Raw genomic sequence first — 21,298 nt, 5'->3', positions numbered from 1 at the left:
GCACTGTACAGCTCTATTCTTTTCTGTAAGTCAACTTTGTTCGGCCTGCTGTTGCCTGGAATGGCGTTGTTCGTCTAAGCTCTAGCCGTGCCTCTATCGTTGCCCTCTATCAGGCCAAACATGACAGAAGTTTCTAAATGGTCTACATCATATCATCGTTCATAGCGTATCAACCTGAAGTTCCGTCAATTGTTGCTTCCAAAAACACCCCACCAGCACTCGATCTGCGGTGGCTCCTCGTCTTCACCCCAGTCATCCTGGCCCATTAGTCTGTGCTCCTCGAGGCATGCTAGAGGCCTTTTGCCATCTGCCAAGAAATCTCTGAACTTGGCCAGCAGCCTCCGCGTCGTGTCATCCCTCATAGGAACCATGGCGACGACTCTGGCATCCTCAGTCTGCGCCAAGTGGTCATGCACGGCTGAGGCGAGGAGTGCTGGATGATTGTCGTCGTAGATAGGATCTGCAATCAATATGATCTGTTTGTGTTGGTATAGGGGTTTCGCCACGTAAAGAGTAAAGGCAACTGACCTTGAATTGGTTCTTTTTAGTGAACATATCGTCATTATCTTCGAGGTGTCCACCCCAAGTCAAATCGCCCGCCTCGACCTGTCCGCCAAGTGCCTCAATCACTTCACTATTTTTCTCAATATTGTGGGATAAATTGGGCACGATGTTAGGCAGATCGCTCAGAGCTACGCGCGTTTTCCAGATGGCAGCCGCGGCCATGCCACAGAGACCCGTTCCTGAGCCCAGTTCTAACACGTCTGGTAGCGAATTGTGTTCAATCAGTAGATGAGAGAGGGATTGCTCGGCGATCTTGTCCAGCAATCGTGCAAGAAAGTACGACGATCCCCATGTCTTGAGCCCGAGCGCATCACCGGTGATTGGGGGCTCTCGAACGATAAGCTCAAAGGCAGGATATGCTTCACTTGCGAAGGGCCACCTGCGAGTGATCTCACCCATGCCAGCTCTCCCACACCGCTCAGATAGACGCCTGCTCGCTTCATCCCAGATGGCCTCCTTCTCCTCATCGGCGCTGATCCACCTCAGGTCGCTCTTGATGAAGCTTGCTAGATACGCAGCCACTTCCTTGCGAAAACGAGCACTATTCTCGTGGTCCTCTAAGATGACTCGCTGTGACGTGCTAGGATTCCAGATTGGTGGTTCGACGTGCAGCCTTTTGAGACAAGCAATGATCGCCTCAGAGGACGGCTTCTGCCAGACCTGAGGGAAGTCCAAGGGAGAGACATATGACTTGGGCTGGTCCATTGTGTGGGTCTATGAGGCTAAACTTTAGCTAGGGCGTGAAAAGAAGGAGAAAGGGATAAGGGGGGAAGAGGCAGAAGTGATCGTGGACCGTCAGAAAAGAAAGGTATGCATGATGAAAGGGGGCAAGACTAATTCTACTACGGCATATTGGTGAAACACTATAGGCAGTGAACTCGTTCCAGGAAAGAACGTGATCTAAGGTTAGAATTATTTTTCGCCTTTGGTAGGCGCTCAACATGGCACTTATCCGCTGCCAAGTGATGAGACCTCAAACCCCCGTCTGTCGGTGGGTAGCGCCACAACGATCAAATTGTGGATCTTGCTCAGCCTTTGGGTTCAAATAAACCTCAGCTAGGTGTAAATTTTCTGATTGGTCAGCCACACTTGGCGGGGCAGCCGCTGCGCATTTTCAATATCACTGCAGATTTTCGAGTCACAGCTTGTGAATCTTCCTTTTCTTCCCCGTGAAGCATCGTCCTCTTCAACGCCGCGTTTCTATGCTACAACAGAGAATGCTGCGCAAGCAGCTCCTCGCAGCTGGTCCTCTTTGGGGCCAGTTCATTTTTCGCATAAGAGAAATTCGGAGTAATCTTCATTCACTACCGCAGTCACCCGCCCTTGTGGTGGGATGACGGGTCTGCCCGTAAGGGTCCAGCTTGAAAAGCTCGCAATTGAGGCATCAGAAAAGCAGGGCCTGGCACCTATGTATATATCCGCAAGGTAAAACATCGGTTGACCAGTGTTCCTATGGGAGAGCCGTTGCGAAGATTGTGTGAGAACACTTGAGTGCGATATGCGGCGTGCTGTCTTCTTCTTGAAGATGAGTACAATTCGATTCTGATTACTCTGCTGAGGACGATGCTTCACCAATTTTTCCTCTCTCAGGTCAGTGTTGTCTACGATACTCTTCAAGTCCAGGATACTACTAATAACATTGTTTTTGTCGCCCCTCGAAGCTCCAAATTCCAGCTCAAGTGCTGATGACTCACTCATCCCCTGAAACCCTCAGTTGCTCCGACTCAACCAGTTTGAGCCGCCTGCCACCTGCCACCTGCCACTGTCGGAAAACGCCGATTTACCACCGTGGCTGCTCGCCATTATCATTGTCACTCTCGTCGTCGATGCCATTAGCAGCATTACCGTCATTGCTCGCTCTTTCGTAACCAGCGGTTTGGCCTGCGCCGTCGTCCCCTCCCCCTCTTTGTTCGTCTCCGCTGTCACCAGAGCCTCCGGGTGTAACACGTTGCTCGTCGAAAGGGTACCCTCCGCTGCCATCAGAACCCTCAGACATAACCTGTCGCTTGTCGAAACGGTACACTCGTGACCCCCCAGGACTTTGACTATCGACTAGAAGCAGAAGTTCTCCAAGCTCGGTGATCAGGTCTGCACAGGCAGCCTCGCTCAATATGGCCTTCTCTGCAAGGCGATCTACACGCTCACCAGCCAGTTGAATCTTCTCAAGCTGCAGTCCTCGAGGGTCATGCTGATCCGCATTGTCTAAAGCTGTTTCCGTTGCGGCACGACTCGCACATGCATTGAGATGAGTGAGGCATGTCCTGAGCTTGTGATGCTGGTATACGAGTCGGTTGTCCTCTTTGTTAAGCCCATCGACGAAGTTGGTGTTTTTCACAACCTTCTCATTCCATATGCGCCGACATGACACCTCGCTAGCGTACCTACGCACTCCTTCAACCTCCTTGTCGTACCTCTCGCGAAATTTCCGAAATATGCCTATGCTCTCCTTCACCTGGTCACGCAGCTGTTTCGCCGCCTGCGCGAGCTCCTCCGCTGTAGAGCCATGATCTAGGGGCTCTGAATTGTCTGCTACGCTTACTGCCGGCTTGGCCTCGGCTGTTCGTTCAGCAGTGACATTCTGAACATGGTTTTCCCCTTCACCATGTTCAGAAAAGACTTGAGTAGCAGGGAGAGCACATGGGTGTACAATGAAGGAGAGGGTATTGACACTATTCAAGTTCATAGGGTCAATTGGGTGAAATGAATCCATTTTGTTAGGATCAACATGTGACTTGTTCTTGTCATGACGAATCCTGCGTCCTGATGAGCTACCGCTAGTAATATTCTTTATGTCATACATTGGCTCAAGAATCACCCACCTCTCTGGAAAAGGCAACTATCGAAGGCCAACATGATAATTTATTACTGAGACGAACCGAATTTGGCCATGGGCAAAATGACTTAGCAGGAGGACAAGCTTCTTGGATTGTTTAATAAGCATTCGCGGCAAACATACAATCACGCATGCATGGCGAATTAGCTTTCCCAGTGCAGCAAATCATCTCATTCGTTGAGCAAGCTGTGTTTGTCATGGGTAAAGCATCATGATGGCGATTGCGGATTGCGACGATAGAGACACACCCACGAATGACTTCACGACATGGTGATTGTATTTCAACTGTGGTCGGGGTACAGCGAGGGTTGACATGGAGAAGTACATATACTTCTATCTCTATGGGAGCTTATATATGGCTCAATGCCTGCAAATGTTCGGCATCATCCCAGCAGGAATATTAGAGAACCAACTGAGCTCGGCCATGGCACAGATGTATCCGGCAGATTTACCCACACCCACCAAGGATTTCCGCGAACGGCTCATCATGTGTTTGGAACTTAGACGGAATATGGCATTCATACTGTAGCGCCGCCATTAAGCCCACTGGCTCACTGGGTCAGACAGACTGACCAACTATCAACTCCAATTCCGCGGTTACCGGTCTCAACCTGACCTTACCAACATGTCCATTTTTTTGATAGGCGAGGTGTGTCAATAGCCGTATGACGACTTAGTACGATGGTCTGCAACTGTGTTTTTGTAGCATATCTCAATGCCTACATACACAGTGAACAGGGGCGCCCGCGATAGGTTGTTACTGTCCCAGGTTACTGTCCCAGCTGGACGGTAAGACGCGCAAGCGCTCTGGCTCCACCTAGCCGCATGCAGCCACACACTAAAATCAAGTGTTGCTATTCGTGCGCCGTGCCGCACCGTATTAAGGCGAAGTTGCCTGGTTGCAAACCACATGAACTAGCTGTTAGCTGCGCTCGTCTCCGCAAGGGCCCGCGATCGCCTGCGGCACATGCACATGCACGCGATCAATCAGTCATCATCTACGCCTGAGTTAGCGGGCACTTCCGTTTGCAGCTGAGCATCTGAATCCTATGTTCGGCACCAACACGAAGGATCACTTCCACTTGCCGAAAACATGAGAGACCTGGATCTTATACACACACGATGATGACAACGCCAAATCCTCGCCTTGTCCCGTGTGCCTACCATTTGACTTATCTATATCGTTTAGTATAAAGCCTGTACAGCACAAAGAGTATCGGCATATATCGGTTATGTCACATGCCATACCAGGTTTTTGGAGACACAGGCACACAGAGGGATATCATGCAGTTGGGGCTATACACAATGCCGATGATATCGTATGGAATACGTCTTTCATTTCATTCTTCATGCACAGCACCATGCAGTCTAGCATGAGAACTGGTGGCGCAATCATCCTCTGGATCCTGCTGCTTTCAGATTTCTGCCTTCCTGGACTGAGGTGTCCCCAAAGACGGATTGACTGGGTCTTCTCCTCGCCTGGCAGTTTATAGTGACTATAAGGCATGCACTGCCACCATGCACGGCGGATGTAGGGCTTATGATCTGATGACAGGACTAAATGTGCGAATATATGGGCTTTCGACCTCTTGCAGGGTTCGAAATGCCGAAACTGCTCACTTGCGACATGGGAGCACAATGCCATCATGCGGCACATTTGCAGCAGCTGCACAAATGTACGGCATGACCCTCCATGTGCGTCTGGCGCATGGCATCCTGTACCACACAGCATCATGTCGCCTAGATATGGCCAAGATGAGGTATGCAGTCATCGACAATACCGCACATGCAGCCAGGCAAAAGACCAGGGATCGTGGATCCTTGCTACCGTGACGGAGCAGTGAGTCCCGGATTGAGTATAAAACTCGTATCTCTTTGCGATAAATATAGCCATGAATCATACCATGTTGTTTCTTTGCTTTGACGACCCTGCGCAGCTTGAGATTCAGACTGTTGCCCGCCTTCCAGCCCCCTCCCCCCAAACACTCTCCCCTGCCATAAAGCCAAGATAAAGGGGGGGGGCTTGAAACCTTGATAGGCGAAGAATGTGAAAAACATTCTGCCTACAACTTGTCGTTGCTCCTGTTCCAGCGACGGCGCCGGGCCCAACAGTTCGTGCCAATGTTGCGGAATGAGGAGCGCACCTGGTTTTCGCAAACCAAGGATTTCAGGATCGTGGGCCATCCCAACTTGCCACATTCTCTGGACCTTATTTCGACCCATTCATACATCACAGAGAACCGGGCAAACTCGGCGTATTTTTGCAGTTGTTTTGGTGGGGGGGCGAAAGGCCAAATTTATGGGATGGAATCAGTCAGTGGAAGTAGAAGATGAAAGGTACCAAAGGGGAGCAAATACATGAACCCAGCAGTCGCTTGAGCCGCCTCTATCCCTCACCTGCTTGATGTGCTCTCTGCTCGCCAATAGCACATTCACGTCGGCATATCGATCATCATGATATATATAATTATTTATTTTATTTTTATTTTTGTGCTGAAATGATCCTATAGATGACATTCTAGTCATGCCCTGGTTCGTTCTGCAGCTATCTCATACTTCCTGTGTATTTTGATTGCCTGTACCAATTCCTATGCAGAAGACGCGGTTACAAAACAAGAGAGGCATTATCTCAAAAACCAACCCGCCGTATTGCTACGCTGAAATCTCGTCTTTTTCAACGTGCTGGGCCACTTTGGCCTCTCTATAACCGTATAACTCCTAGACATGATAATATGACGTAACAGATTGCGGTCGTGGTATCCATGGTATGAAAATGATGAAAATAATGACAATGCAAAGCGTTTCTCCCGCCCCTGTGGCCCTGCGGGTCACTGATCCGCGAGTTTCTGCTGTGTGTCCACACAGGGCCTCATCCGCACCCTCCTTTACATGCATGGGTATAATGTCGACTCCTTGCTCACTCACAGCCACTCTTCGTATTCTTCTTCGGCAACAGACTGACCACTTTGCTTTTTTGTCCCCAAGCCTCTCAGGTGTCAAATATACAGCCTCAAGTCCGAAAATGGTAAGGGGAAGACTATGCAGCTGGCTCAACCTCCCTTCGAATTTCGGCCTTGAGGTGTACCAATCGCTCACGCATGTCGAGCAAATCATCAAGCTTGTCTCGTGGCGGATTGGGAACTCGCGCCAACTGATCATGTAGAACCCTATACCTCTCGTAGAACTTGTCGAAACGATGAGCCTTGTCCAGCACATCCTTGCTCACACGAGATTTTTTAGGCAGAGATTGCGAGGACACATTCTGCGACTCAATTGGCCGCTTCTTGGCAGAGTGCACACCGTTGGGAGTATTGCCATTTGTCGCCGCCACGTGACCGTTTGTACGGGGAGCAGCAGGTCGATCACGTTCACGTCCACGTTCGCGCTCACGCTCTCGGTCGCGATCATGGTTGTGATGATGTGATTGACCAGAGTTACTGCTGTCATCAAAGTCCGATGCATTGGTCGGTGGTGACGAGGCAAGCGGCGAAGACTTGGCCGGCGATGTGTTCTTGCTTTTATACGAGTTGATCGAGGGTGTGCCGCGCGAATTTTGACTTGCGTCCGAAGGCCTGTGCTTGAGGGTGGTGTTGCCCGGCAAAGTCTTCGTCGTGCTCGTTGTCAACTCCTTGGGCCTGATCTTCTTGCTGAGAGGTGCTCCAGAGCTTGAGCTGCTGTCCTCCTCTTCACGCGGCCGCTTCTGCGCCGTGCTGGCGATCGAAGGTTTGGCGGTGGTGGTGGCAGGCCTTGGGGCTCTGATCATCGGCTTGTTGGCCTTGGGCTTGGGTGCGGGAACTGGCGAACGCTCTTTGGGCTTGGACGCGGGTGCTGGTGACCGTTCTGTGGGCTTGGAAATAAGGGCCGGCGGAGTGCGCTCCTTTGCTTTGGGAGGAGGGACCGGCGATCGTTCCTTGGGCTTGGGAGGAACTGGTGACCGCTCTTTTGGCTTCTCTGGTGGCTTCTCAAATGACCTCTCAACCTTCCTTTCCTTTGGCTTCTCTGGTGGCTTCTCAATTGACCTCTCAACCTTCCTTTCCGTGGGCTTTGGTAGAGGTTTCGACCTTGCTGTAGTAGTGGTGGTGGTGGTAGTAGTAGTAGTTGAAGCCAGAGGTGCCTCATCATCGCTACTCGAATCTAGTACGAACTCTTCCGACAAGATTTTCTTGCCTCCCTTCTCCGGCTGCACCTTGGAGGGCTTGTTGGCAGGTGCTGCCTTCTTTGTGGCCAGGGCGGCCTTCTTAGTTGCCGCTACCTTGTTCGACAAGAGGCTCTTTGACAGTGCTTCGCGGTCGCTAACCTTCTTGGGCTTTGATCCAATCGGTTGCGAAGTCGACCTTGCCATGGATTCTCCGCCAGTCTTGCCCTTGACACTCTCATCGCTCGAATGTCTGCTGCTCGCGTCGTCTGCTCTTGTAGGCTTGACAGCTGGCGTCATGTTTCCCTTGGCGATTGCAGCCTGCAACTTGCTCAGGATGATGCCCTTGCCTCTGTCCTTCTCTTCCAGCAGACGCTCCCATGCCGGATCCTTGGTCTCTAGCCTTTGCTTGTCATACTGCTTTCTCGCGTTCTCAATGGCCTTTTGCCTGTTTTCTGAGGGTTCGTATTTGTAGTTCCAGACGTCCAGCTCTTTCCAGTAGATCTTCTTCATGCTGTACTTTGGTCCAATCTTGTCTGCCACCTTGCCGAGGGTGGTGGTCAGGTCTGCCTCAGCTCCGTCCCATTTCTGTTTTAGATAGTCATAGGTCTGGTCTCCCACTGCCAGCTCGTGCACCAGCGTACTTCGCTGCCCCTTGTTCTTCTCCAGTTGCTGTTGCGAAGCTGCGATGGCAGGGTTGTGCAAGGGCGAGCCGACACCGGTCAGAGCTGGACTTGTCGGTAGAGATCTTGTGGTGCTCGAGCCGGACAGAGCCATGGCCATAGCTGATTTGCCATGAGGTAGCTTGGCCTTGGATGCCTTGCCGCCCTTGCCCGCGGCAGCCTTGTCCACTCTGATTTGAGGGTTGAGAGCCTTGTTGGCCCCCGGGGGAGGTCTCTTCAGTATTGACATTGTCGGGTTCGGTAATCTGTGAGCTTTGGTCTTGGATTCGTTCAGGTTGGTGAGAAATAGGTCATAGTCCAAGGACTCTGCAGTAGGTTTGAGTTCTTCCTCGTATTCGCCGTATTGCAAGCTCTGTGTAGATAGAAGTATTCAGTAAAAGGTTGCAGTGTGGTGTGGTGATTCGGGCAGTAGAGAGACAAGACAAAAAGAACTGAATGCAGAGAGATTCAATCTGGGTAGTGTTTGCAATTGTTGTTGAGCGGCGGATGCTGCCTTTGATTGTTCTCAAAAGCTAGCGGAGATGGACAATAGAGAGCCTCTCAATAGGGCGCACCGCCAAAGTTGTAACTTACGGGATTGTTTCCCAGAAACAGCTCAATCTGACTGCCATTTTGCACACAATTGATCATGTCCTCGATAACACTGTCACTCAATGCGATGCCGAATGCTTGCATGGGCAGAAACTCGCTTGCCTCGGAGCCCTCGAGGTGGAAGCCACCATCGGGGACAGCCAGGACCGACATGTTGACTTTGCACGGCGGCGACGACGATGGCAACAAGTAAGTAGGGAGGAGGGATCGTAGTCGTAGTCAGTATCAGTTCGGTTTACGGCAGCTGGAACTAATGTTGGTACGATTCTGGATCGTTCGATTCGAGGAAAGAAAGACACTCCCGCTGCACCCAACCTGCACTCTGCACCCAGCCAGACTATCGAGAGTCCAACTTAACAATGATCGACTTCCGATGCAGCTGCGTTACATGGTCGGGCGGATACAAACTATGGAGGGCAGATCGTATGAGAACCCACGGATGCGGTAGGTTCGAGGAGTGAGGGTTAGGAAGTCCAAGTCTCACTCACTGTCAGGTAGCTGGAGAGTAAGTCCTGCTCCTACAGAAAGAGAGTAGAGTCCCGTGGGGAGTACGAGGTCGTACGGATTGGTCTCGCCGGGTTCTTGGTTCTGGTTCGAGGAGAGAAAGGAAGGGAAGTGATGGCGGAGACAGACGGGTGGGAGTTGCTACTAGAGAATGGTGGGTGGGTCGCATGTACCGCCAAAGTATCTCCTTTTCACTGCCAAAACGCATGTACTCTGTACCGAGTACACTACTAAGAGAGGCACAGAGGGGGAGAGGCAGAGGGAAAGAGAGAGAGGGAGAGAGGGAGAGGGAGGAAGATCAAGGCCGTTGCTTAACTTAGTCCATCCGCCACAAGCTCCAGGCCATGGTCCATCGATCAATAGTAGACAAACAAACTCACGACTGACCAGTGACACTGTAAAGCAAAAACAATGAGATGAAAAAATTAAAAAAAATTCTGCTAAATAAAATAAAATAAAAAGGGAGGTAGAAGGGTAGCACAATGAACTCTTGTTGCCTGTGCATAGGGACCAGGGAGCGCAAGAGCCATGGAGCGAATTCACTCATCCAGCACTCCTCAACGCAACAAAGGAGATCGAGGACACAGGCTTGGACAAGCCTCATCTGCGCCAAAGCTTGGGCTGCCCCCGAAAAGCCGGGCGGTACTGCAAAGTGACTTGTCAGGCTGTGTGAGGCATGGCAGGGGTCAGGGGTCCACGGCTCGATGGGCAGATGCATGCTGCATTTTCATTTTCCCATCGGACACAGCGCGGCGTGCTGTCTGCACTAACTAGTACGCTCACTATCTATGACAATGCAAGAGTTGAGAAGCCAAGCCCACTGATGAAGTGATTGATTCATTATATCTATTCACTCTGTGCAGTCACCCCTCGGCTGAGGATGCGCAATCGGCTCAGAGAGGTATTTTGTCTGTTCCCAACTAGCTGCAAATCTAGACTTAAGTAGAGTTAATACCACAAGCTGTCATGGCCGTCGCCACGCTAGCGTCCCTATCACTCTCTTGCTGTATGTACTTAGTTTACTTTGAGTACTGTAAGTGGTATAGTTCCCAGTCTTTCCTGCAGCGGACGGATGAACCAGCCGAACATCTACAGCGCGTAACTCCCACTGTGCTCTGACAACTTATTAGACCTCTGATACGCAACCACTCCTTTGCCGTACCGAAATCATGTCTGTCTTTGTTCTAGAAAGCAAAAAGCACGGAGAAAGAGGAGTCGATTGCCCCGCCTTTTCGCCTTCCTCTCGAATGAAAAATGGACTTTGCGAGACATTGCCTCATTCAAAGCAACAGAGTATCGCTGCTTATGGCTTGGAACGGCTCACAATAATCATTCTAGTCGACAAAGCCACTACTATCCCGGATTACATCATGCGTGGATGTGTGTGTGTACGTGTGTGTGTGTAGGTATGTATGTATGTATGTATGTATTTCGCGCGGCCGTATGGAGGGCCCAGCAGAACGGTGCTGCCCGAGTGCCTGTTCGGTGGGTAATAGTAGGCCCCCAAAACCAGGCGATGCAGGCGGAGGAACCGCTGGCCGCCAACTCATCTGATCAATGACTCTGCATGCCTTACCGGCCTCCCGGCAGCCGGTCACAGACAAATCTCGGTGAATAGGCCTCAAAACGAGCCTCACACATCGTTAATGAGTACTGTAAATACACTGGCCCTCTCTTCCCATAAAGCCTGCAGACATACTTTCAGACGAAAGATACGAGCCAACTCAAGAGGTGGTGGCACTTCCTCTGAGTGTGCTGCTGCATGCGGCTGTCTCTCACCCAAATGCTACCAGTGGCTCCACAAAACAGCCAGCCATTTTTAGTTCGCTGTACCTGAAGAGTACATGGCTGTTAGCCCATCCCATCCACTTTTGAATGCTGGGGTCATGATCACCAGCGGCGGGCAAGCAAGGCCCTGCGCCAGTCAGCAAATCGTGTTTATCCATCCCAAATCGAGGTACCCAGCTTACTTATGCCTAACTGGGCTGACAGAATATGTATCCCAGGGACCTACGGTGTGGTTTTCGTGTAAACGGGCGGCGTAAGACTAGGTTTGATTCTGTATGATCACGACTGGAAGGGAAAAAGATGATTTCAAAAGATCTGACAGAGGTAATTTTTATGTCAATGAATTAATTCAATCTGTGTGGCAATTGGACAAGAGCAGATCGATCGGGATCCTCCTCGGGTGCATAGCACAAAGAGAAAAAAAACCAACGTCAGTGAACTGAGTGAAACATCGTTGGCCTGGAGTTGCCTGCCTTCCACTGATGTTTGACAGGGGACCAGGTCCGTATAAGCCCGGAACTCCTGGACTGTATCAAGCGAGACGGTACATAGTTGCGATAGACTGAAGCCACAGCCGATCACTCACTAGGTATTGTAGTACAAAGAGACTCTCAAGCCTCTTGAAAACTCGGTGCCATCTGAACTCGAGCTTATAATGCGAAGGCCCTGTCGCCGAACCACCTAGAGATCTGATGAGCTGACCGTCCCCTTTGTCAGGAGCGTCGGCTGCTGAGGGGGAAGGCATCAAGGTTTCGGAGGGATGCCACCAGAAATGGCTGGCACTGGGAAACTTTCAGGTACCGCTCAAGCTTGCTCCCCACTTGGGAAAGTCCTTGATTTGGCGAGACCCCGAATTCTCCAACAGAAAACGGCATTGACCTTCTCGAAGCTGTCACATCATGGAGACCCTTAATAGAAGTAAAGCCCTCACGACTGTCCCGAATTGTCGTCCCATGCACTTCATGGGAAAGATATTTGTTCTCCAATCAGTCAAGAAGAGCAAAGGTGAGCGACGCCAAGAATGATTGACGTCCTCGACTATGTCATCAGGCCATTACAACGGAGTACAAGGCATAGTACCACTATGAAAGCTTGCGGCCACCGGTAGATATGCTTTTGCGACCGCGCGCAAGCCACAAACGAACACGGTAGAGCTATTGAGCGGGTGTCGGACCGGTAACCATCATTGAGAATCAAACACCTGCGGGCTTTATCCATACGGGGAACTGGTGATGACGGAGGTTTTGTATGAGCCGATCCTCTCGGCTCCTAGGAGGATTGATCGTCAACATGGCCGCCACATCTTGCTCCAAAGGATCCAAGTGATGGTGACAGCTCTCGCCTTAGCGGATGCATAATGCCTTGGTCTCGGGCCATTCCGACGACGTGAGGCGAACACTGGGGGTAAGCACAGCTCACATCAGACCGCTTACTTTTACTTGGACAATGGTTCTAAAGGCCCCAGCTTCTGGGGACGGAGTGCTGTGAAATCTTCCGTGCTACAGTAGTTAAAGTGGTAGCATTGGGCTTGGTCTTGGTCTTGGAAAGAGCACACTATTAAGCATGCCACTATAGATTAAGTAGTAAAGTTTGGCGTCAAGATGGCTCTGAATGTGACAACACAGTGTGCCACGTTGGCAGGGACGGTAACCATCCGCAGCGTAGTCGAATCGTCTCAGCACGCTCACAATCGAGGGAAGTGGTTGCGCCACGTCGAAAAGAAACAGTGATTTCGCCCAACTTGGGCGAGTTTGAAAAGCAATTGCCCCACCATTTCCGAGGCCTATATCGCAGTCCCCACGCTTCGGAACCGGGTACTGAACCATTCGCACGAGTACGAGTTCCTTGTTGTTCACACATCTTTTCTTGGTGTGCTCCGTTTAAAACACATTTCGATCCCGTCTCGAAATATCGCGCAGCTGGTCAGTATGCTCTTGTTCGCTTGCGACAAAGTACTCAAGATCGTGGAAGATCTCGTTAGCGGGTAGCCGGGAAGGGCAAGTCGCATCCCATATGGATGCCGGCCAGGCACATGAATTCAACACGTACATCCCGAGAATGGCCTTCTTCGGTCTATTGGATCAGTAGCCCCACCGAAGTGTGTGAGTACTGCTTTTGTACGCTTTGATCCACGAATCGAAGTTGTTTGAGGCGGGAAGCACAAGAAGTACTACACCCCACCGAGCAATAAAGCGTGTTGTTACCTTGCATGGCAACAGAGGTTCGGCCTATGTTCTTGTTCCATCGGCTCCTTGAGGAAAGTCGAACTAGCCATGAAGGGTCTATAGATACCCGGTTGTTCTTGGGGTGCTAATGTGTATTTGAAAAGACGCCTGTTTGTAAAACGGCTACCAGGGGGTGGTATCGCACTCGAACCTTCGCATCTCCAAACATTCCCACTAGACTAGACCTCAAGACTGGCAATGGTGGTGAGCTAAAGTAGAAAGTTGGTCCGGGTCCACAGATCAAGCGAGCAGACCATGTGTTGGAGTAGCATGGCTGGACTGGCGAGATCGCCACTGCATTGGCTGGCGTAGTTTACCCATGAGTGAGGAGGTTGTACGGCAACTAGACCAAACTGGATGCTTCTAACAATGAATATACGGGCCCACCCGTAACGTCTCCGAGAGAAGCGGGAGCAGATGTTACGAATTCCGAGGGTAATGTAATTAATGGGCAGGATTTCCGGTTCGAGCATCTCCGTAAGTAAGCAACATCAAGATTATATGGATATTTTGTATCACCATGGCAGAGTCTTGAGTAGTTATTGACACGCGGACACGGGACGCGTTTGAACCTTGGAACTGTCGTGCTAAACTTTATTTGCATTCGGTTAATTTGGGGCTTGCGCTGTCGTACACAAATTCTTAGTGCTGCAGCGGCAACCCATTTGCTATATAGCTCATACAGTAGGTAGGATGCACTGGTGGTGCAATTCCACTATAGCCAGATGGAATGCGCTGTTAGACTAGTTACAATAAAATCCTGACTGCGCAATCGTCACTTTGGATATGTATGCAGTCATGTCCCCACATGTAGCTTTGTATAGATGTCTGCCATTGCTAGAAAATGCAGAAAACGGCATCTCCCTCTTCTACTTAATTACTACAGCAGCAGACCTCGGCGGCTTTCCTGGTGTTCCTTCTATATCTGTGTAATTATAACCTCACCAATTCTTTCGACTTCGTGTGATCGTCTGAGTATGGTCATCACAAGGCTGATTGGCGTCGAGGTCTAGTCACTTCTGTTCCAAACGCCTAAGAAAGATGATCGGCCGTGGCAGCAATTTGGACGAGTCTGGCTCCAAACCTGCCGAAGACGACGTCCATCATCGTCTTCCAACACCAACGAAAAAGTCGACCTTTGACCCACAGCCGAGGGAGGAAGGCTTGTAGGTTAGAGCGACTCCTCGTCAAGGGGCACCCAAGCGCGTAGCGGACAAACAGCGGCAGGGTCGCACACTGGCGTTGTTCGGCGATTCGCCCCCGCCTCGATGACAGCCCGCCCCTTATCCCGAAGATGATGTTATTTATCACTGTGATGACCGATACGTCGTGCGACATGGTGAAACTATTACTAAGTACACGACGTGCTCAGACGGCATGGAAGCGAATAGCCAGCCGAACGAGGCGCTGGCTCGGCGTTTTATCAAGGCGCATGCCACAAGCCCAGTGCCCGAGTTCATAAGCAGCGACTGGGACCGTATGACTATAGATTATATCGACGGCCAGACACTACAACAGGCGTGACCGATGCTCACAACCGAGCAGTGCTCCGACATTTGAGCTGAGCTTAGTGACTACATTGCGCAGATGCGTACTTTGGGTGGCTTTCATCTCGGCCGATTCGATGGTCAGGGCCTTGTGGTTCCGAGCATCATGACACATTCTGGCGGTCCTTTTCATATCTTGAGTCCCATGGCTGGCTTGTTCGGCCACCCAACCGATTGCAGGCGCAATCGTTAGGCGCTGAATGCCCCATCGTATCCACGCATGGCGACATCGCCGCGCGAAATATCATAGTACGCGAAGGTCATATCGCTGCCCTTCTAGACTGATAAGACGCGGGATGGTATCCAGCATATTGGGAATATGTATTCGCAGTGCGTGGGTTGAATAATATCGACTGGGAAACGCTAGGCCGCGATATTCCGTCTCTCTTTGATGAGCGCTATGATTTGGAATATATTCTTATGAATTTTATTCTCGGGCTCTCTTAACAAGAATAGTGTTAATGACAGTGGTGATGACAGTGACGATAACATTGACGATGACGGCGATGGCCTTGGTGATGGCGAACCAGGTCGATATCACAATAATTACGGAGACGAGCTTCGTTTTTATATATTCACTGCTAAGGCCGTCACCCGAGCTAGATGTTATACATGTTGTTCCATATTGCAGAATTGCAGAGTTGAGGAATCCCATACATACATACGCTCTATAACATGGGTGCATAACAGCCCATTACACCTGGGGAGCTTACCAGCTCGCTGTACCCTTTCGCTGCTAATGAATCGAACCGTAGCTTACAGTAATATATACTCGGTAGAATCGAAAGTGTCAACGTCTCTTGGCATGGAGTCGAGATACATAATGCGAGGCTCCATTAATTCCACTTTAGCGCGGTGGAAGTACGCTCCTGGCAGCTGGCTGTAATGAGATCCTTGCTGCAACGGTAGCACCGCAATTGTTATTGACGTTGGGTGGGATGCGTTGGTGGATGCGACGTCGGCGGGGCGCGCGCGGGGCAGAAAAGGAAGGAAAGGTTCCTGATTTCCAAATGCTGATGCGGAAGGGACACAAAGCGGGGCAGCCAGCCGTCCCCCCCGTTCCTGGCCTGAAGATCAATGGGAAAGTCATCGGCCACGTGCTGGAAGTATAGTATTGCCTCCTATCAAACGGCCCATCCATACGATGGAGATTGCGCCTGAAATAGTATCACACTTAGAAGCAGTCTAGTGGTGCGGATTTCGCTTGTCCCTGACATACATACTAATGATAATAATCTTAGTTTGCCCACACTTTACGGATTAGCTTAGTACATCAATACGGATGTACATATGGTCCATGCATTGCACATTGATTTAGCAGACCCGGTCCACATGTGGCTATTTAAGGGATGGTAGATGTCCAGTTTTATCACAGACGGCCGTCTAGTTTGTATCTTCAGTCCACGCATCTGAAACATTAGGACCAAGGCGGTCGCTCGAGGCATGTCCAGAATTGTGTAACCATCAGCGAAGGGCTAATTTCCGAAGTTATGTTGAAGACTGCCGTTTTGGGACACAGATTTCACATGTGGAGAAGTCCATTGCAATGTTTCCATGAGCCACCAGAGTAACAATAGCTCAGGGTAAGTTCTACAGAGGAGTCGTATGAAGAACGGAGCGATGATGGTCTGATTCTAACCTCGTATAAATGACTCTTTCGGCCCATCAAAGTACCTAACGCCGTCTTCACCGTGGTCAGGAGGTCCAAGCCTGACCAACCCCCCAAATTCCTCCTGATAATCAGGACTATTTTTGACGCAGAATGTATTCCGTCACAATGCCCGGAGTCCCCGAAACCATCATTTACCTCAGGAGTTCGATCGCGGTGTCTCGCTTGCTCTTTTTGCCCTTAGAAGCCAGTGACTACTGGGTCTTGAAGAGCAGAATGGCACAGTGGCCCAAGTAGAAGTAGATGAAGTGTTTGGTCTCGTGGGTCACGTAGCTTCCGAAGTTGCGGCCAACGATGCAGTGCCACGTGGGCCCTTTGCGCTCATCAAACTATTCGAATGGTCAGTTGGCATGGCTCATGCGCCGGGTGCTAATCTATCTCACAGTTCTCTTGATGTGCTGAGCGATATCCTTTTCGATGCTGAACTTGCCCATGGCCTCTTGAGCTACGCGGCGTGGGATGTTAGCGACGCGTCCCAGAGGCGAATGCTTGTCAAAGAAGGAGGCTGACTGCTTTCACTTACCAACTTCGATGGCTTCTTGTTGCATGTCATCAGTCTATACCTGGTGAGCATGGAGTTCATGGTGGGTGTGTTGTCACGTGACTTCCACATACCATGTCCGCAGACTTGATCTGAGCTGTGATATCTCTACGTCAGCACAGCGTCCTCAGTCGTGTCTCTGGCGCAAAACACGAACCTTCGAGCTTTTCCCGCGCAACGTCTCTGTTGGTGGGGGGCGGGGGAGACTTGTCGTCAGCCATGGCGCAAGGTCGGTCTCGGGACGGGCGTAGAGATGCGATCGGGGACGAAGGATTGAGAAAGGGACTCGGGTTCGGTCTGCGATGGAGGCGGAATTAGCAATCTAACGCGACGGGATGACGTCCCTCGTCTGTAGTAGGACTTGCCTATGTGCGAAGATCGAATGGAGCACTGCAGGTTTATATCAAAGTGCACGCAGCAAGATCGAGCTGACTTGGTGGCGTGGTGGAAGATGGTGTCACAGCTGGTTGTTTGTTTGGGTTGCGGGACGTGAGGCGGTCGACACTTCAGTTTAATGGGCAAAATGGGGGTCAATTGAGACTGCCATGAGAGTGAGCGGCCTGGACCGGCTAGGCCAGCTTAGGTTAGGTTGTCACGGCTCTTTAAACTGTTTGGACAGGGGAGCCATCGAAAGCACGGGCTCATCGGGCCCATCTCGCGCTTGCCCGCCACCTCGAAGCTGGCCCTTGATCTTTTGATCTTACAGTAGACGCGTGGAACAATGACAAGAACGTGAAAGTGGGGAGAAGCCCGATTAGGTAAGTTGGATTGGACACTAAGCTAGGCACATATAGTATAGCATGTACACTACCAAAAACTAGCTCATCCCTACTGTAGTCTAGATTACCGATAACAGATTTTTGGAGACTTCCAGGGAAAGAAAAAAATTAAGATCGTTCGGACCTTCACATGAAAACATCTTCATCAGCGCTCACGCACCATATCGTCTACGCCCCGTAGACAGACAAGATGGCTGAGACTGCGCAGGACTCGTCGCGTATCTTTGTCAAGAATCTCCCTCCCACCATCACACAGGCTGATTTCGAGGCTCATCTGCGCAAACATTTCTCAAATGGCCATATCACCGACATAAAGCTCATTCCCCAGAGGCGCATTGGATATGTCGGCTACAAGTCAAATGACGAGGCCAAACAGGCCGTCACCAAGTTCCATAGATCCTTCATCCGCATGTCCAAGGTGTCTGTAGAGCTAGCAAGGCCTGTAGGTTGCCCCAACTGTCCCTCTTAGTAATTTGTCTTGTGCACCAAATACTGAATTGAATACACATCTTCCAGATTGCCGATCCATCGCTGCCGAACCAACGATTCCAAGCCAGGACCGACAGGCCCATTTTCCCCGGAACGACGAAGAGCGACCAAGCAGACACACAGCCCGCGGAACTCAATCAGAAGAAAAGGAAACTCAACGAGACCGACGAGTCGGACCCGAAACTACAGGAATACCTCGATGTAATGCAACGGAATCCGGCCAAGAAGCCCCGTGAAGAGGAACATCTACAGCCCGAACAACCCCCCGTCGTTGAGGCCGAGTCTGACGACGAGTATGAGGAGGTCCCAAGTCGAAAGGCGAGACTAAACTCCCGTGCCACGGCTCCCCATACTACGACATCAGTGCCACCAACGGATTCGCACGCTCCCGAGAAGCGGGAGAGCCAGTCTACGCACCATCTTGGTCATGGCGAGGGGCACGTGGAGCCAGAACCTATGGATTTGGATGATGCTGGCAATGCAGAGAACCAAGCCGCCCCGGCAACCGATGACGACTGGCTACGATCGCGGACGAACCGCCTGCTAGACCTTGTAGATGCCGACGAAGTGCCCATTGAGAATACCATGCCTGAGTCTGCGCCAGGAGAAAGAAAGAAGTCTATACCAGTCGAGCTCCCACCTCGGGAGGAGGAGGAGGAGGAGAACGCTGCCGCGGACCAGGCAAGCAAAGAACCCGCTTCGAAGCAGGAAGTGACAAAACCAAAAGAGTCAGCTGTCGATACCGTCCACAAGACCGCGCGGATCTTTGTCCGCAACCTCCCGTACACTGCAGATGAGGCAGAGCTGCGCGAGTTTTTTGGCGCCTTTGGCGAAATAGAAGAGGTCAGTTCAACTTGGAATTTATCTCAAGCATGTCCGCTGTTTATTTTTATGATGAACCCCTGATAGGGACAGCTTATGTCTTAGGACATTTGATGAGCACACCAGGGCCAGTGTTTTAGTAGACGCTTTGGATCTGAAAATCATCCAACCCTTGTTACTTTTCGCTGCAGTTAGCTCCTCTTCATTCCTGCTAACTGAACACAGATTCATGTGCCCGCAAGTAGTGGCAACGCCAACAACCAAGGAATTGCCTTTGTTTCATACGTTGATTCCGATGATGCCGTAAAAGCATTCCAACAAGCCGACGGCGCAACGTTTCAAGGCCGAATGATTCACGTACTCCCAGGTTCAGCAAAGCGAGAACAGCTTGACGAATATGAACTGTCCAAGCTTCCTCTAAAAGTACAGAACAAGGTAATACGATCCCTGCTCTACTAAATGATCGGACACTAACTGGGATCGAACAGATTCGGAAAAAAGCCAAGGCTGGCCAGGCGTTCAATTGGAACTCACTGTACATGAACCAGGATGCTGTACTAACCTCAACAGCCGACCGTCTGGGTGTCAGCAAATCAGAGCTCCTGGATCCCACCAATGCCGATGCAGCCGTTAAGCAAGCTCTTGCAGAAACTTCAACAATACAGGACACGAAAGCATATTTCCTCGCAAATGGTGTGGATTTGGAAAGCTTCAAATCAGGCCAAAGGTCACAACAAACGATATTGGTCAAGAATTTGCCATATCCAACCTCAACACAGGAGCTGAGGAGTGAATTCGAGCAATTTGGTGGACAGATACTCAAAGTTCTTATGCCGCCTACAGGCACAATTGCTATAGTTCATTTTGCCAGTATTCCCGAAGGCAAAACCGCCTTTTCGAAGCTCGCCTATCGCCGATTCAAGAACAGCATATTCTTCCTCGAGCAAGGCCCGAAGGGGCTCTTCGCTGGCCAAACGAACCCTACGACAATCACTGCCGAGCCTGTCGGGACGGAGAAACTTTCAGCGGCTGAGCTTCTCGAAGGTAAAAGTACCGACGAACCGGCAGAGTCCAGTTCTATCTTTGTCAAGAACCTGAGCTTCAACACGACGACTGCCCATCTACATGATGCGTTCAAACATTTAGACGGGTACAGGTCATCTTCTGTCAAGACGAAGTCGGACTCCAAGAAGCCCGGTCAAGTACTGAGCATGGGCTTTGGGTTTGTCTCTTTCAACAGCAAGACCTCCGCCGAAGCCGCGGCCAAGTCCATGGATGGCCAAGTGCTGCATGCTCACAAGCTGGTGGTCCGGACAAGCCATCGTGGCCAAGATGCAGCTGAGCAGCGGCGTAAAGAAGACGCAGCCAAGAAAGCTGACAACAAGAGCACAAAACTAATTCTCAAGAACCTAGCATTCGAGGTTGGCAAGAAGGACGTCCGCAGCTTGTTGGGCACCTATGGAACACTCCGCTCCGTGAGGCTACCCAAGAACGCTCAGAACCGGTCAAAGGGCTATGCATTCGCCGAGTTCGTGACGAGCCGGGAGGCTGAAAATGCCTTGAACGCACTTCGGGATACTCATCTTCTCGGCAGAAAGCTGGTTCTTGACTTTGCAGAAGCTGAAGAAATTGATCCCGAAGAGGTCATTGCGAAGATGGCCAAGAAGACTGGTCGTCAAAATGCAAAGGTCACTTTGCACCAACTCACGGGTGGTGACCGTAAAAAGATCACGATAGGAAACGAGGAGGAAGGCGAGGGAGAGTTTTAGCCCAATATAGTTCCGTGCTAATTATGTGCAATTGCAGGGGCACGGCCACGTTCCAGTAGGGATTTAGCTTGCGACATGCACCCCTTGTTCCTGTTGGTTACCGCGCTGGCCTCTAAATCCTCCTGGGGTGTCAGTACCCCTCTGTGTATTGAACACCCCTCCTGTCAATACATGGCTACTTGCCTACAAGTCCAAGACACAGGATCCTGTGTATGGGTACTTAATCAAAGTACATTCCGGCCCACCTCTACAGTCTTTGTGCGTCTGAGCCTCCGGGCCGACGTCTAGGAACACAATGGATATGACCGCAGATTGAACATTCTTGAGTAAGTCCTGTTGCTGTTCGTGTGTTTACTTCC

At 50.8% G+C, this 21,298-nt stretch overlaps 5 protein-coding genes across 5 annotated transcripts; 1 reads left to right on the top strand and 4 right to left on the bottom strand.

Moving 5' to 3' along the window:
- Positions 1-1,547, bottom strand: BKA67DRAFT_556643 (S-adenosylmethionine-dependent methyltransferase-like protein). Its single transcript, XM_046102167.1, has 2 exons — positions 529-1,547; positions 1-476 (listed from the first exon to the last, which is right to left on the bottom strand). Exons 1-2 carry the CDS (start codon positions 1,267-1,269, stop codon positions 186-188), a joined length of 1,032 nt encoding a protein of 343 aa, XP_045962110.1. The 5' UTR covers positions 1,270-1,547; the 3' UTR covers positions 1-185.
- A 280-nt stretch (positions 1,548-1,827) lies between these two features.
- BKA67DRAFT_533062 (uncharacterized protein) lies at positions 1,828-3,274 on the bottom strand (the record flags this gene model as incomplete). The annotated part of the gene is made up of 2 exons (XM_046099649.1): positions 1,828-2,194; positions 2,349-3,274. 2 exons carry the CDS (start codon positions 3,272-3,274, stop codon positions 1,828-1,830), a joined length of 1,293 nt encoding a protein of 430 aa, XP_045962109.1.
- Positions 3,275-6,434: 3,160 nt separating this feature from the next.
- On the bottom strand, positions 6,435-8,959 carry BKA67DRAFT_656115 (uncharacterized protein; the record flags this gene model as incomplete). Its single annotated transcript, XM_046106892.1, has 2 exons — positions 6,435-8,567; positions 8,789-8,959. 2 exons carry the CDS (start codon positions 8,957-8,959, stop codon positions 6,435-6,437), a joined length of 2,304 nt encoding a protein of 767 aa, XP_045962108.1.
- A 7,774-nt stretch (positions 8,960-16,733) lies between these two features.
- Positions 16,734-17,301, bottom strand: BKA67DRAFT_533060 (dynein light chain type 1-domain-containing protein; the record flags this gene model as incomplete). Its single annotated transcript, XM_046099648.1, has 5 exons — positions 16,734-16,868; positions 16,923-16,984; positions 17,063-17,096; positions 17,155-17,177; positions 17,238-17,301. The coding sequence occupies 5 exons, from the start codon at positions 17,299-17,301 to the stop codon at positions 16,734-16,736; spliced, it is 318 nt and encodes a 105-aa protein (XP_045962107.1).
- Positions 17,302-17,822: 521 nt separating this feature from the next.
- On the top strand, positions 17,823-21,081 carry BKA67DRAFT_201430 (multiple RNA-binding domain-containing protein). Its single transcript, XM_046095420.1, has 4 exons — positions 17,823-18,301; positions 18,376-19,191; positions 19,396-19,605; positions 19,659-21,081. Exons 1-4 carry the CDS (start codon positions 18,050-18,052, stop codon positions 20,937-20,939), a joined length of 2,559 nt encoding a protein of 852 aa, XP_045962106.1. The 5' UTR covers positions 17,823-18,049; the 3' UTR covers positions 20,940-21,081.
- The last annotated feature ends 217 nt before the right edge of the window (positions 21,082-21,298 follow it).

Source organism: Truncatella angustata, assembly GCF_020726525.1.
Source record: "Truncatella angustata strain MPI-SDFR-AT-0073 chromosome Unknown BKA67scaffold_2, whole genome shotgun sequence".
Taxonomy (NCBI): Eukaryota; Fungi; Ascomycota; class Sordariomycetes; order Amphisphaeriales; family Sporocadaceae; genus Truncatella; species Truncatella angustata.
This window is presented reverse-complemented; position numbering and strand designations above follow the sequence as displayed.